The 17,484-nt window shown below is 42.1% G+C and overlaps 1 protein-coding gene across 1 annotated transcript; it reads left to right on the top strand.

Moving 5' to 3' along the window:
• Positions 1 to 1,095: 1,095 nt before the first annotated feature.
• LOC128694007 (perlucin-like protein) lies at positions 1,096 to 7,173 on the top strand. The gene is made up of 4 exons (XM_053783975.2): positions 1,096 to 1,272; positions 4,615 to 4,690; positions 5,522 to 5,640; positions 6,641 to 7,173. The coding sequence occupies exons 1-4, from the start codon at positions 1,200 to 1,202 to the stop codon at positions 6,874 to 6,876; spliced, it is 504 nt and encodes a 167-aa protein (XP_053639950.2). The 5' UTR covers positions 1,096 to 1,199; the 3' UTR covers positions 6,877 to 7,173.
• Positions 7,174 to 17,484: the final 10,311 nt, after the last annotated feature.

Genomic DNA, 17,484 nt, shown 5'->3' with positions numbered 1-17,484 from the left:
TGGTTTGCGTACTTCCAGATAGACCTGACGTAAGTTGTATAGTGCCCGGAAAGACTCTTTGTTGAGATTACTGAAGGCTACTCTAAGATTTGCCAGACGAGCATTGCCTGCAGAGATTTTTTGGACGATGTGAGCCTCCGAAGAAATGCTAGGCCGTTCTCTTTGAGTGAGGTCTGCAATCCCTGTTCCCCGAGACTACACACCGTGTCCTGTCTTTTGTCCCTTTCCTCGATCTTCATGACTTTTTATTTTCTGAGACTGAATTCAAGCATTTCCAATCTTGCAATTTGTCCAGATCCATTTCCAGCCTTTCCCTGTCCTCGTCTCTCTTATTCTTATTCAGTAAACAAGGATAAATCTGACTTAATCCCATCCGGAATATCAATCACATAAACCAGAAACAATACTGGCTCTAATACCGATCCTTGCGGCACCCTGCTTGTTACACTTCCCCGTTCTAGCGTCTCTTCACGAACTATCACTCTCTACCTCTTTCCTCCGAGGTACTCTCTGATCCACCTGAGTACGTTGCCTGTTATTCCTGGCTGCACCTCAAGTTCTTGCCTCATCTCATGTGGGCTACTGTAACACATGCTGTCTTGCAGTCTTTCACCGTAACTCATTTTTTTTTTTAACTTTTGACAGTCATTTCGTAGCTCTTTCGAAATTTTCTAACTTGTCATTTTTTTTTTGTCAAAAGTGGGCCCTACATTTTCAGTACATATATCATTTTTGGCTAAAGTTATGTCAGGACGAGTTCCCTTAGCACTTCTCCTTCCACATGTTGAACGTTATTCTATAATTTTCCAATGTGATATACAAGTTCTTCTCAACTTCATTTATATGATCTTTTTTTGTAAATAACTCTCCATCTAATACTTTCAAAATTTTGTTTCACAGCTTATAGTCTTCATGTGGCCTGATTTCGTTTCCTACCATTACCATTATATGATATTTATTTACATTAAATTCCACTATCCATTATTCCATGTGCTTAATTTATCCAGATCATCTTGTATACGAGCGCGCGCGCTCGGTGGTGTGTATGTTTGTGTACTCAACTATATATGATGGCAGGGGTCGATTCACAGCTCCTGAGTGTGTGTACGCACGTGGGTGGTTGCGTGTGCGTGCACAGACAGCTCATCATAGATATGAGGGAACGCTAGTGGAGAGGTTCAGTCAGTGGAAGGAACAACATGAAGAGAGACGTGTTACTCCTGGTGGCCACTCTTATTGTGGGGGCGCTGGTCTCGCTCTCCATGGCACAAGGTACCACTATAATACTGAGCAACACTACACGTACACTTGTTTATAATAATAATAATCTTTATTTCTATAAGTACATATACAAGGTATATAGGCCTAGCTGACATCAATGACATACTACTATATAAAAAGCCCCTTGGTATACAGAGCATTTCGAGCAAATTAGATCAGTTTTGTTCCTAGGATGCAACCCACACCAGTCGACTAACACCCAGGTACCTATTTTACTGATAGGTGAACATGGACAACAGGTGTCTTAAGGAAACACGTCCTAATATTTTCACCCGTACCGGGGATCGAACCACAAACCTCAAAGCGTGAGGTGAGTGCATTAGCAACTGAGCTACGGAACACAGGACACTTCTCACATTTGGCCAAGTAGTGTGCACCGATGATGGGAAATAATAGAGTGTGCTTAGGGAAGAAAACAATAAAAAAAATTAATAATATTATACTGCATTGGAAGCGCTAAATTCGTAGAAGTCATAATAACTGGACAATGTGATGTAATCTGATTTGATCTAGGGAAAGGTCGGGTCGCTTAAATATCCTGGATCAAGAGCCTTTCACCGGCGTCAATGTACTTCCCATTATTTAAAAATCATGGATATAATTTTTGAGACAGGTATACGGAGTTGATAGTCACAAATATTACAAATAAGTTCAACAAATTATACTGAAAACATTAAGCAAACATTAAAATAAATAGTTTTTTGAAACATTTACGTTCATATAAACTTTATTAAACTATATAAACATATCAATACACATTTGGTTGCAAAGTTTCGCTCCTGTCGATCCCCGTCCCACAAAGAGTGAAATTTAGTAACAAAACTCTTTATTTTGTACCAAAATCAACACAGTAATATGTCAAAACCTTGCCTAAGTTTAGGTTAAATAATGCAGTATAATTTACCTAACTTATCTAAGAATTTGCATAACTATATTTCGCTTTGTCTGGTAAATACAAACTTCAGATAACCAGTGATGATTTTGTAACAAAGTTGGTAGAATTACCGACAATATGTTAAGTAAAAGGACACAAGTGCAACTAATGTGACATTTTATTGTGGAAACGTTTCGCTCTCCAGGAGCTTTATCAAGCCATTAATGGCTTGATAAAGCTCCTGGAGAGCGAAACGTTGCCACAATAAAATGCCACATTAGTTGCACTTGTGTCCTTTTACTTAACAGTGATGATTTTAACTAGTGAAGGTTTTAAATAGTGATGGTTTTAACCAGAGATAGTTTTTAACTAGCGATGGTTTTAACTAGCAATGAGTTTAACCAGCGATGGTTTTAACCAGATATGGCTTTAACTACAGATGGTTTTAACCAGTGATGGTTTTAACCAGTGATGGCTTTAACTAGAGATGGTTTTAACCAGTGATGGCTTTAACCAGAGATGGTTTTAATTAGTGATGGTTTTAACCAGAGATGGATTTAACCAGAGATGGTTTTAACCACAGATGATTTTAACCAGTGATGGTTTTAACCAGAGACAGTTTTAACCAGTGATGGCTTTACCTAGCGATGGTTTTAACCAGATATATTTTTTTTTGTAAATATTGCGCATATCAACTAAATCTTCGAATGGGTCACTCAAAACAATATGAAGTTCAACGAGGAGAAATTTCATCTACTCAGATATGGAAAACTTGAAGAAATTTAAAATGTGTCAGGGTATACCACAAATTCTAACCATACAATAGAGCGGAAAAGTAATGTGAAGGACCTGGGAGTGATAATGTCAGAGGATCTCGCCTTCAAAGACCACAGCAATGTATCTACCTCATCTGCTAGGAAAATGAAAGGATGGATAATGAGAACCTTCAAGACTAGGGACGCCAAGCCCATGATGATTCTCTTCAAATCGCTTGTGCTCTCTAGGCTGGAATACTGCTGTACACTAACGGCCCCCTTCAAGGCTGACGACATTGCAGACCTGGAGAGTGTACTAAGAACTTTCACGGCACACATAAGTGCGATAAGGCACCTAAACTACTGGGAACGGTTGAAGGTCCTTGATCTGTATTCCCTCGAACGCAGGCGAGAGAGATACATGATAACATACACTTGGAAGGTCTTGGAGGGATTGGTACCAAACCTGCACACGAAAATCACTCCCTATGAAAGAAAAGACTCGGCAAGAGATGCAACATTCCCCCGATGAAAAGCAGGGGCGCCACGAGTACACTGAGAGATAACACAATAAGTGTCCGGGGCCCAAGACTGTTCAGTTGCCTCCCAGCATACATAAGGGGGATTACCAACAGACCCCTGAGTGTCTTCTAGAAGGCACTGGACAGGCACCTAAAGTCAGTACCTGACCAACTGGGCTATGGTTCGTACGTCAGCTTGCGTGCGGCCAGCAGTAACAACCTGGTTGATCAGACCCTGATCCACCATGAGGACTGGTCTCAGACGGGGCCGCGGGGCCGTTGACCCCCGAAACCCTCTCCAGGTAAACTCCAGGTAATATCCTCAAGCGTTTACTGGGTAAAATATTACATTCATGGGAAGGCGCTAAACCCGTACACATCACACAGTCCCTGGGGAATGGTAAGGAAGATCTCATTATACTCCGAGGAAGGTGAGAGGGTGTTTCTCTAATTCTTTTGATCAAGAACCCTCAGCCAGGATCAAGTCATCCCTCTTAAAGAGTCTTGTAAGAAGAAATGCGAAATATTTACAGGCTTTATCAAACTCCATTTTCTGCTACAAATCTCTGTACGACATCTGAAATTTGACATCGTTTATTTTACCGTTAAGACCTTTAATATTTGGACACCGAGTGATGTTTATATATGGATGTTGGAACTCTTAACTAGTGTTAGTTTGTCACTTATTACCGACAGATATAATACCAACATTTTGATATTGTAGATGAATGGTTCAGAGAACCGACATGTTGATAAATTAGACACATGTGCAACTCTTGGGTATCTTTATTGAGGAAACGTTTCGCCACACAGTGGCTTCATCAGTCCATACAAAGGAGAATCTTGAACAGGAGGAGAATGAGGTAATCAGTCCCTCAACCTTGAGTCTATGTGGTCAGTCCATCAATCTTGAATAGAATACAGCATATGAGCGGAGAAACAGCTTATATACCGTAGGCAGGAGAGGTGCAGCAGTCGTAGGTGGTGATATGCAAGTTATATAATTATAATAGTTATTATATATGTAAATTATATTAATTATGATCATTTTAAGAGTACTAATGATGTTAAATATGTTAACTCTAACAGCTCCAATAATAATACAACAATAATATAAGTATTATTTTTATCATTGTTAACTACTCTAACAGGTGAATTTACGTCCTATTTCTTCCATTTACAGTGTCGTGTCCTGAACCATATATCCTGATTGGTAACACAACATGCCTGTATATCCCTCTAGACCAAAACTCAACTTGGTAAGTCTGTTATGAAATATTTCATATGTACTTATAAAAAATAGTGACGGATGACTAACTAGATTAATTTAAAACTGGGTAGGACTCGAGTCCATGTGGTCGACTGCATAACTTTACCACTGGGCTGTATAGCAGCGCTGGATTTGTATGATAATAATCTTGGTAACTGATAGCGATAAAGTGTTTTAAAAAGACACATGAGCAAACACTAGGACACATTTATCAGAAAACGTTTCGGTTCTGGAACCTTAACTTTCTATTAAATTTTTACACTGGATTTGTACACACGAAGGAACACGATCGATTCCTCAGCAGTTTTACAAGAATTTACAGTCGTCCGTTGCGAATTTTTTCTGAGTACTCTTGCACCTTGGATCAAGAGCCCTTCAACATCATGGCATCCTCTTAAAGGGAATGCATCTATTCGTAAGCATTAAGACTAAGTCTTCCAGGAAGTTCGGTATGAATAAGGAACTTCATTAATGCCTTGATGCTATTCAATCATCTATAATTACTAACATGCGAAAAATATAATGATTTGTGTGTGGAAAAGAAATAAATTCACTGTCTAATATTGTTTTTCTTTCACGTACGTGTGTGTGTGTGTGCGTGCGTGTGCGTGTGCGTGCGTGTGCGTGTGCGTGTGTGTGTGTGTGTGTGCGTGCGTGTGTGTGTGTGTGTGTGTGTGTGTGTGTGTGTGTGTGTGTGTGTGTGTGTGTGTGTGTGTGTGTGTGTGTGTGTGTGTGTGTGTGTGTGTGTGTGTGTGTGTGTGTGTGTGTGTGTGTGTGTGTGTGTGTGTGTGTGTGTGTGTGTGTGTGTGTCTGTATACAGGGACGACGCCAGAGACTACTGCATAACCCACAGTCCTCCAGGTTACACGGCGGACCTAGCAGAATTTCTTGAGTGTGACGTGATGTCCAGTCTCTGGAACTACATTGCTTACAACCTGCGTGAGTGGCACAATATCACCTTCTGTTGTACTCTAAGCAACTCAGCAACGAGTACTGTTTTGTAATCTAGTAGAACAAGAACAATCATAGTGACACCTAATTACACCTTATGCTAACTGGGATCTAGAATATAATTTTGCCATTAAAATTGTTCTTCTTACTATAATTATTGGCTGTGTAATTGTCATTATCTTCCCATTAAATTAAAGTTCTAATATAGACAAGTTGATGAATATAAGACATGTACAACACCTGGGTATCTGTAATGAGAGATGGTTCAAGCCTACACACGGCTTGACAAAGCTCCTGGAGAGCGAAACGTTGCCACAATAAAAATGTCACATTAGTTGCACTAGTATCCTTTTACTTTACATATTGTCGGTAATTCTACCAACTTTATTATAAAAAGTTTTATCAATGTAATGCTGAAGTATGAGGACAAAGACTTTTATAACGGAGTCTTCTCTCCGCTGACTCCACTCCAGAAGTCTCCATCACGTGTGTATTAGATTAAAGTATAGGAGACAATACTCTGGCTGATATTAGTCACAAATAACCCACACTTAGGAGAGAAAGCTTATGACCACGTTTCGGCCCGTCCTGGCCCATTGTCAAGTCACAATTGAGAGCGGAAAAACAGAAAGGACTTGATGAGAGGTTTGAGAAAGGAGGGGGCAAGGGAGCTAATTTTACTGCTTCTGTTACAACTACTAATGCATTCCTCCCACTCTTCCCTTCCTTCAACCTGTCTTCTGGCCTTCTCTGTTTTTTTTCTCTCAGTCATGATTTGACAAAGGTCTAGGATAGACCGAAACGTTGTCATATAATTCTTCTCCTAAGTGTGGGTTATTTGTAAATCGCCTAGCGGGCGAAACGTCTCCAGATAAATCTACCCACATGTTGCACAAGTGTTTTTTTAACAATACTTATATTTCCCTCATTTATACGACAGCAGCGCTATCACAAACTCCCACAACACTAAACTACTTTACTTTTACAGACAAAAGGACGAATTACTGGATTGGAGGATCAGACAGTGCTAAGGAAGGGACGTGGAAGTGGGTCCGCTCTGGCACAGACGTGCACATGGGCGTCCCATTCTGGTTCACAGGCCAGCCAGACGGAGGGACTCTGGAGAATCGCCTCACAGTGTCCGAGAACGGATATTTTGGCGACGGACTAGAAACCCAACACTACAACTTCATCTGTAAACTCTTCGATCTCCCTGAAAATTAAGTCGGGTTTTGGTAGTGGTGCAAAGGCCGGGACACGACGACGGGTGGTGAAGACCAACCAAAGGGATGTTCAGGAGCTTGAGCACAACAAATTATTATTATTATAATAAAAAAAGAAGCGCTAAGCCACAACGGCTATACAGCATGAGCACAACAAAGCGATGCTGCTCAGGTAACGCTGGTAAACACCACACCGTCGAACACTTGCCACAATATTTCAAATCTATGATTTATCTTTACGCCCTTCCGTGTAGTATCGTCAGTAAATAAGAAGCTTACATTAAAATTAAAAGGTGCCTCCTTGTTTTTTAGCTGACCTAAATTAATAAGCGTAAATATTACACACGCGTCAGTTCCTGACAAAATTCAGAAAGGAACTAGACCTCTCGTGCATTTACCCGCTCACCTCGAGAGGTACTGGCAAGAAATATGGCCTACTTATTTTAAAACTGGCTTGCGATGGATTCGAGCACCGCACTTTCTGTGATATGGTTGGTTGGTTAGATATTCGTTAGCAAAAAGAATCTCACATATTTTTTTTAATAATGTCATAAACAGATATTATGGATTGTGTTCTTGAAAACACATGGTCTATCAATATCGATTTATTTAATGAGGTAGAGTTCACAGCTCTTCGTTGCTGGTATAAACATATTAGGCTCTTTTAAAATTACAAAATACTAGGCAGGTGGCAGTTTTGGCTGGCTCCTGATTAGATGGTGGTGAAATAAGCAAGTGATTTCATAAGTGGCATTGTCACCTGATAGTCATTATACAATTAGGTAACACTTAGTATTGTTCTTCTGCAATTTTCAACTATTTTCTTTGATGTTGGGCAGCTCAAACTAGTGATGAATAGGTATGTGTTGACCTTTAGTCAGGTCTCTGTTAGGTGGAGGCTAGTACTATAACCACTTCATATTAATAAGTCAGATTCTGATGCATTGTTTGACTCGTTTGCCATGCAGTGTAAAAACTGCACATAAGTATATGGTGATTCGCTTTGAATAAAAGAGGTACTAAAATTATTGCTAATAACAGAAAGGATTAGATGACAGGTTAGCTAGTGAGGCTGACACAGTGGCTCACAACATACCATGTAAAACAGACAGACGCGAAGTTTCCTTAAAAGTTTAGTAAAAATGGTAACTGGCATAAAGGATCGGATCGAATCGAAGAAGACGACAAGAGCTGTCGTGAGATGGGAAGGAAGAAGGATAAGGAAGGATGGAAATAACTGGAAAAGGATGGGAAGGAGGGGAAGAGGAGGAATCAAGGCAAGTGGCCCAACCACTTTGGGACATGTGGTACCGAAGTACTAGAGGCGTAGATGGAGAGGCTTGAATGATGTCGTTACTTGGCTCTCTAGGAGAGGATGGCGAAGGCAGCAGCAGGAGCTGAGAGTGTCAGTAGGCAGCAAGCAGGATGAGTTAGTTATTCTCTTGATCCGGTTGTCAATGCTTTGAATTTTGTTCTAGAGAGTTGTGTCACACATATGGGAGAGCTGTAGAAGAGTTCGTTGGTTTGGAGTTGGTGGATTATCTGGTTGACTAAAGTAAATTTTATTTTTAGCACAACTTGATACACCAGTAATGTGCTACTTATTTATGATATATTGTGGGAACAAAGGCTAGCTAAGTTTCAGTGTCTCTAATAATTTTATATTCTTTGCTCGTAAGCATAAAAAAAGAGAGTGCCACGATAAAAAAAAACAATTTTATGAACAAAATAAACAGTTTGCTAGAAGTTTATAAGCTTCAAAATAAAGATTTGTGTTTAGAAGAATAAACATATTATATCACCCCTAAAGTATGAACCAGTTAATATAAAAGGACTATTGGGTCGTACATTTCATGATAAAGCTAAATGGAGATAATATAGATAATGGAGTACTCTCTTCATAAAAAAAATCTTCATTACCTGAAAATGTTTCTTCCTTTTCAGGTCATTAACTATATTTCAGGCAAGAAAACTTGTTAGGCTTAGCAACATGAGAACTTAGGTTCCAAATATATTTTGTAACATGGCTAACATGGTTAATATGAGAGGACTAGTATATGATGCTGAAGAATAATACTGCAAGTAACTCTTTGGTTTCCTTAGGCCTGTGTTCCTGAGAGAATAAACAAGGAATCTGACACCTGTCCATTAATAACAGCGTATTAATGCAGCCATTAGAAATTCTGAAGGGAAGGATGTGGAGGGTTAGGGACGAGGAAGTCACCATCTTGTATCACCTGATCTTCCTCACACCATGGTTCACTTGTCCTCACGTCGCTACTCTCTCCTGTCTCTTGCTGTTACTGGCTCGAACCGCTGCCATCCGTTGGTACCAGGGTTCTTACTCCTGTCATCCATTACTGTTGCAGTTACCAGGATTTGAACTGCTGCCCTCCGTGTCTCTTAAGGTTACTGCCACTCGAACCGCTGGCTGCTGTAACTACTGCATTCACCAGGACAAGAACCCCTAACGTCCATAAATTACTTTTACTCTTATCAGAACTCAAATTACTGCCGTCCTCGTGGCCCTGCAACCAAAAGGACGGGTCAGCTGCAGGTGTTCTCACTAATGTTTGGGTTACTATCTTGGACGCACGTGTTCACCTTCCCCAGGTGATAAGAGCATCGCTAATTGAAGCTCTCATACAGAGCTGCATTACTCTGTCTATTTACCTAAATGATGATAATGGCGCTGAGAACAACAAAAACTGATAGTGTTCGTGTGGATGCAGGTTCCACGACACACCAGGTAGGAGGAGAGGAACGAGGGAAGATAAGTGGGACTACGAGATGCCACAAGGTAAAAAAGGGAGAAGTGACGGGGAAAAGGGATTTGAAGACGGAAGGAGGGATGGGGAAGATGGATAGGAAAGATACAAAGTGGGTGAAGTAAGAGAAGGAGAAAGTAGAGGGGGCAGGGGAAATAGATGACTGGTGGAGAGGGAAACAGGTTGGGCGCTGGTGGAAACTGCTTATCACATGGACGGATAGATCGTTCAGCGCTCTATACATTATAAATCATACATTCCTTCACGACACACAAAACACACACTCTAAAACCAAAGCATTGAAATAAAGTCAAAAAGACTTCCTCGAAGCAATAAATAAATTTATATACAAAATTATCAACGATTAAAAATGCCATCAAACTAAGGACAATAAAAATGTCTTATAATGTCACTGAGGTCTCTACAGACAACACGGTGATTATAATGTCAGTGAGGTCTCTCCAGACAACATGGTGATTATAATGTCACTGAGGTCTCTACAGACAACATGGTGATTATAATGTCACTGAGGTCTCTACAGACAACATGGTGATTATAATGTCACTGAGGTCTCTACAGACAACATGGTGATTATAATGTCACTGAGGTCTCTACAGACAACATGGTGATTATAATGTCACTGAGGTCTCTACAGACAACATGGTGATTATAATGTCACTGAGGTCTCTACAGACAACATGGTGATTATAATGTCACTGAGGTCTCTACAGATATCACGGTAATTTTAAAACCCATGACTAAACTAGTAAAATCATAGTCACAACATACTTTAAGATGTGGTTTACAGTCAACAGCATGTTGCACGCTGCACAGTAAGGAGAAGAGTTTCCTGCAATCACACCTCTATATGTGCGCTAAGTGGGCTTTAATCTATAATCTGCAACGAATCGTCTCACAGTGACTATTCGTTCAGAAAGAGGAGAGCCAGACACCACCTCTACAGCTGTCTCCTTGTCATAGGGCCATGTGGAACCTCGGCTTTCTTATAACATAGCCATATACTTGACTTAGAAAACACTATGCCAAAAGCCTGTGTTACAGCACACTATATAGCAGCTTTTATCTTCACAACAATCCGTTCATTATGCGGGATTCAGACATAACTCAAGCAATAACAGAATCTCAGTACTTTGTGCCTAGAGTGTAGATGAGCCAACTACTCTTGAATACTTTGGTCCACGCGATTCACTGTGCACTTTGGGAGTCAGGGTAAAAAGTGATCAGGATGAGAGGAGCGAAAATAGCATGAAGTTCCATAGCGAACACAGCGGGATTCTACTGATAGCTGGGCACAATACAAATCCCTGTCGAGTGTCGCTGCAAAGTCCAACACCCATCTCACTCTTCGGCCTATCAGCAAAAATATTAATTCTTGACTCATCAGTCGAATCATGCTCGAAGAAAGGCCCCAAGTTCTTAGAGTCATCAGCTGCCCATGGGAAAGTGGCCAGGGGGAGGAAGGGGGGGGGGTAAAGGAAGAAGGAAAATTCTTTTCAGAAGTAACATGCAGGGCAACCCATGAGGGAAGGACTTATCCATACTTAGAAAGGTACAGGGAACCGCCAGCTCCCAGCCAGCGGAATATCCAAAGTCACTATATGGGAATCCTTAGATTTTAAATGGAGTGGAAAATCTAGCTTCGATAGGCCATCGGGTACACAGCACCAGGAAAACTGTGGCTACCGAACCACAGATATGTAGCGCCAGTAAGTCAGCAGTTGCTTAAAAATGGGCATACAGCGCCGGCAAGCTTAAAGAGCGAGTGGGTCATTATCTATCAAGACTCGAATAAAAAGACACTGTTAAGCAGAACAAAATACCGCCGCAGGGCCCGTCAAAAAGAGTAGTATAAACCGAACTTCCAGGTGTACTGTACCGGTGGGCGATTCTGTTTCGCGCCACAACTGTTAGTGATGCTTGAGTTTCCTCGTTCAGGTCAACATTATTACGACACAGGGGATACCCGAGATTACCTGACACCTGGTGTACATGCAAGGCCACAACCTAACTGCTTGCGTGAGACACCCGAAGATTGCGTTCGTCTCTGGCAGCGCCACTTACCAGTAGAATAGGTAAATCAAGACAAGATCATATATCACAGTTTTTCCTATATCATCTGCCATGAAATATAACTAGGAAACTCACATGTTTCAAACGCACTCCTTGCAGCTAGTTAACTCCCAGGCACATGTAATAATCTTGTAACCTGTTTCATATCTAAATCTAAGATCGTAGCAGTTGTGGCAGACTGTAATTATACCTCAGTATACAAACAAATAAATATACTAAAACGTTCGATTAAAGGCTGAGAAACCACCTGGAGTGGTAGTTTGCGCATCCCTGTGTAGTATAGTTTCTGGATCAGGAGAAAAGCCAGCTACAGCTGTAGCACAGGCCATGGCAACAAATAAACAATGCAGTGTTGTTTTGAGAAACGTAATGAAACCCAGAGAGAAGGCTTGACTCACTAGCCTCACGTACAAATTCCTGAAATTTCATCTGCTTCACATTTCCGTAAACATTTTGCGTTATAACCTTGAAAACAAGACTCCAAAGATTAAACAGGATTCACGAAATCGTAATGACACGATTGCAAACAAACTATATCACGGAGGGGTTTGAACCCGCAGTCAGAGAGTCTCAAAACTCCAGACCGTCGCGTTAGCCACTGGGCCAGCTAGCTTCAAAAAGATTCGTCCAACTAGGTTAACATAGGCACCACTGTGACCACAAATGCAAGTTTTTACAAACGAATCTCCAGCTAGCGTGGCCATGACGAACTCTAGCTCAAGTACCCTCAAAGCCGTCAACATGACTCACGAAATCGTAATGACACGATTGCAAACAAACCATACCACGGGTGGGGTTTGAACCCGCGGTTAGAGTCTCTCAAAACTCCAGACCGTCGCTTTAGGTCTGGAGTTTTGAGACTCTCTGACCGCGGGTTCAAACCCCACCCGTGGTATGGTTTATTAAACAGCAAATAATAGAGTCTACTAGACTGGAGAATACACTAGACCTCATCTTCACTAACAATGATGATCTGATACTAAATGTCACCATATCAAAAACAATATACTCAGGTCACAACATAATTGAGGTTCAGACATGTATGCGCGGAGCCCCAGACCGACATAATGAGATTAGTCACGAGGGAGCATTCGCCAAATTCAACTTCAATAACAAAAACATAAAATGGGACCAAGTAAACCAAGTCCTAAACGATATAAGCTGGGAAGATATACTAAGCAACACAGGCCCCAACTTATGCCTAGAACAGATTAACTCGGTGGCACTCGATGTATGCACAAGGCTTATTCCTCTAAGAAAAAGGAGGAGTAGATGTAAAATAGAAAAAGACAGGCGCTCCCTTTACAGGCGACGGAAAAGAATAACAGAGCGGCTAAAAGAGGTCAATATATCTGAAATGCGTAGGGAGACACTGGTCAGAAAAATAGCAAGCATCGAACTTAAGCTAAAGGAATCTTATAGGAGTCAGGAATCGCGGGAAGAACTAAAAGCCATAAATGAAATCGAAAGAAACCCAAAGTATTTCTTCTATGCGAAATCAAAGTCGAGAACAACGTCCAGTATTGGGTCCCTACTTAAACAAGATGGGTCCTACACAGATGACAGCAAGGAAATGAGTGAGCTACTCAAGTCCCAATATGACTCAGTTTTTAGCAAGCCGCTAACCAGACTGAGAGTCGAAGATCCAAATGAATTTTTTATGAGAGAACCACAGAATTTGGTTAACACAAGTCTATCTGATGTTATCCTGACGCCAAATGACTTCGAACAGGCGATAAATGACATGCCCATGCACTCTGCCCCAGGGCCAGACTCATGGAACTCCGTGTTCATCAAGAACTGCAAGAACCCCTATTACGAGCTTTTACCATCCTATGGAGAGGGAGCATGGACACGGGGGTCGTCCCACAGTTATTAAAAACAAGACATAGCCCCACTCCACAAAGGGGGCAGTAAAGCAATAGCAAAGCACTACAGACCGATAGCACTAACATCCCATACCATAAAAATCTTTGAAAGGGTCCTAAGAAGCAAGATCACCACCCATCTAGAAACATGAATTACACAACCCAGGGCAACATGGGTTTAGAACAGGCCGCTCCTGTCTGTCTCAACTATTGGATCACTACAAGGTCCTAGATGCACTAGAAGACAAAAAAAATGCAGATGTAATATATACAGACTTTGCAAAAGCCTTCGACAAGTGTGACCATGGCGTAATAGCGCACAAAATGCGTGCTAAAGGAATAACAGGAAAAGTCGGTCGATGGATCTATAATTTCCTCACTAACAGAACACAAAGAGTAGTAGTCAACAGAGTAAAGTCCGAGGCAGCTACGGTGAAATGCTCTGTTCCACAAGGCACAGTACTCGCTCCCATCTTGTTCCTCATCCTCATATCTGACATAGACAAGGATGTCAGCCACAGCACCGTGTCTTCCTTTGCAGATGACACCCGAATCTGCATGACAGTGTCTTCCATTGCAGACACTGCAAGGCTCCAGGCGGACATCAACCAAATCTTTCAGTGGGCTGCAGAAAACAATATGAAGTTCAACGATGAGAAATTTCAATTACTCAGATAGGGTAAACACGAGGAAATTAAATCTTCATCAGAGTACAAAACAAATTCTGGCCACAAAATAGAGCGAAACACCAACGTCAAAGACCTGGGAGTGATCATCTCGGAGGATCTCACCTTCAAGGACCATAACATTGTATCAATCGCATCTGCTAGAAAAATGACAGAATGGATAATGAGAACCTTCAAAACTAGGGATGCCAAGCCCATGATGACACTCTTCAGGTCACTTGTTTTATCTAGGCTGGAATATTGCTGCACACTAACAGCACCTTTCAAGGCAGGTGAAATTGCTGACCTAGAAAATGTAGAGAGAACCTTCACGGCGCGCATAACGGACATAAAACACCTCAATTACTGGGAGCGCTTGAGGTTCCTGAACCTGTATTCCCTGGAACGCAGGAGGGAGAGATACATGATTATATACACCTGGAAAATCCTAGAGGGACTAGTACCGAACCTGCACACGAAAATCCCTCACTACGAAAGCAAAAGACTTGGCAGACGATGCAACATCCCCCCAATGAAAAGCAGGGGTGTCACTAGCACGTTAAGAGACCATACAATAAGTGTCAGGGGCCCGAGACTGTTCAACTGCCTCCCAGCATACATACCTGGAGGTTATTCCGGGGATCAACGCCCCCGCGGCCCGGTCCACGACCAGGCCTCCCGATGGATCAGGGCCTGATCAACTAGGCTGTTACTGCTGGCCGCACGCAGTCCAACGTACGAGCCACAGCCCGGCTGATCCGGCACTGACTTTAGGTATCTGTCCAGCTCTCTCTTGAAGGCAGCCAGGGGTTTATTGGCAATTCCCCTAATGCTTGATGGGAGGCTGTTGAACAGTTTTGGGCCCCGGACACTTATGGTGTTTTCTCTTAGTGTACCAATGGCGCCCCTACTTTTTATTGGCGGCATTTTGCATCGCCTGCCCAGTCTTTTACTTTCGTAGGGAGTGATTTCTGTGTGCAGATTTGGGACCATTCCTTCCAAGATTTTCCAAGTGTAGATTATGATATATCTCTCCCTCCTGCGTTCCAACGAGTACAAGTCAAGTGCTTTCAAGCGTTCCCAGTAGTTAAGGTGCTTGACAGAACTTATACGTGCAGTAAAGGATCTCTGTACACTCTCTAGATCTGCGATTTCACCTGCTTTGTATGGAGATGTTAATGTACAGCAGTATTCCAGCCTAGAGAGAACAAGTGATTTGAAAAGGATCATCATGGGCTTGGCATCTCTCGTTTTGAAAGTTCTCATTATCCATCCTATCATTTTCTTTGCACGTGCGATCGTGGCACTGTTGTGATCCTTGAAAGTGAGATCCTCAGACATTACTACTCCCAGGTCCCTTACATTATTTTTCCGCTCTATTGTATGGCCGGAGTCAGTAGTATACTCTGTTCTAGTCATTATCTCCTCCAGTTTTCCATAACGGAGTAGTTGGAATTTGTCCTCATTGAACATCATATTGTTTACCGTGGCCCACTGGAAAACTTTGTTTATATCTTCTTGGAGGTTAACCGCGTCCTCAGCAGATGACAGCCTCATGCAGATCCTAGTATCATCCGCAAAGGATGATACGGTGCTGTGGTGTATATCACAACATAAGGGGGATTACCAACAGACCCCTGGCAGTCTTCAAGCTGGCACTGGACAAGCACCTGAAGTAGGTACCTGACCAGCCGGGCTGTGGCTCGTACGTTGGTTTGCGTGCAGCCAGCAGTAACAGCCTGGTTGATCAGGCTCTGATCCACCAGGATTATTATTATTATTATTATAATCAAGGGGGAAGCGCTAAACCTGGAGGATTATACAGCGCCTGGGGGGGGGATGTGGAAGGCATTCAGGCTTAATTCGGAGAACTGGAGCACAGATCCAATTCCCTAAATCAAGAGCCCCTCACCAACATCAAGGAACCTTGTTAGGTAAGACACATATGCAACAGTTAGACAACTTTATTCCGAAACGTTTCGCCTACACAGTAGGCTTCTTCAGTCGAATACAGAAAGTAGGCAGGAACAGTAGAGATGTGAAGACGATGTAATCAGTCCATCACCCTTAAAGTCGTAGAATTTGAGGTTGTCAGTCCCTCGGCCTGGAGAAGTTCAGTTCCATAGTCAGGAACTTTCTGTATTCGACTGAAGAAGCCTACTGTGTAGGCGAAACGTTTCGGAATAAAGTTGTCTAACTGTTGCATATGTGTCTTACCTAACAACCTGTCGGTATTGTATACCATTTTGATGTTCATCAAGGAACCTTCCTTGAGGGGTGATCCACCAGGAGGCCTGGTCACAGACCGGGCCGCGGGGGCGTTGACCCCCGGAACTCTCTCCAGGTAAAATACCAGCAAGGAAAAAGTCCTTTGGAGTGCGAGGCTCCTCAAGAAAGGACGAGGGGATTTTGTTTGCCAGCAGAAATGGGGAAAATATATCGAGGAAGCTGGTATCATTACCTTTATCTGCTCTGTATCTCAGGGAGATACTAAGTTCAAGTCCAGTGACAGGGTATATTTTATATGCTGACGGTAACACTTAAATTGGAGCTTGAAATGTCAAGAAGAATGATGGAAATAATTACGCTTTCCCAAATGATATTTAAGAAAAATATGAAAAAAATAGTGAATGGAATATAAAAAATAGGAATAAATTACGACTTATACCCACAGGGGTAAGAAGATCAACACAACTCATGATACAGATACTCTATGGTGCGAGATGAAAGATAATATAGACCAGACAGACTATACAACTGAAAGGGATTTAGCGATGTGACCCTGAAGATCAGACTTCATCTATACATAACGCAATGATCATTTTTCATTGAACATCTACCTAAAATAACTACACACCACTCAAGCAGCAGATGCAGAAGGAAAATCAGTAGAAGTAGGTGTAGCCTGAGCCGTGGCCTGGTGGCTAAAGCTCCCGCATTTCCTTACACCTATTGTCCTGTTCACCTAGCAGAAAACAGGTACCTGGGTATTAGTCGACTGGTGTGGGTCGCATCCTGGGGGACAAGATTGAGGACCCCAATGGAAATAATTTAGACAGTCCTCGATGACGGTCAGGAGTTTTGAGACTCTCTGACCGCGGGTTCAAATCCCGCCCGTGGTATGGTTTTTTTTACGCACTGACTTTCTTGGGTTATCCTGGGTGGCTAACCCTCCGGGGTTTGAAATCCGAACGAAATCTTATCTTAGCAGCAGTAG

The sequence above is a fragment of the Cherax quadricarinatus genome, chromosome 33 (genome assembly GCF_038502225.1).
Source record: "Cherax quadricarinatus isolate ZL_2023a chromosome 33, ASM3850222v1, whole genome shotgun sequence".
Taxonomy (NCBI): domain Eukaryota; kingdom Metazoa; phylum Arthropoda; class Malacostraca; order Decapoda; family Parastacidae; genus Cherax; species Cherax quadricarinatus.
The sequence above is the reverse complement of the archived record's forward strand: the minus strand, read 5'-3'. Positions and strand labels throughout refer to the sequence as shown.

Excerpts from the sequence above, each read along its gene's own strand:
- LOC128694007 (XM_053783975.2), top strand. The coding sequence starts at position 1,200 with ATGAAGAGAGACGTGTTACTCCTGGTGGCCACTCTTATTGTGGGGGCG. Across the intron at positions 1,273-4,614 it reads CTCGCTCTCCATGGCACAAG|TGTCGTGTCCTGAACCATAT; the intron begins GTACCACTATAA and ends TTCCATTTACAG. Across the intron at positions 4,691-5,521 it reads CTAGACCAAAACTCAACTTG|GGACGACGCCAGAGACTACT; the intron begins GTAAGTCTGTTA and ends GTCTGTATACAG.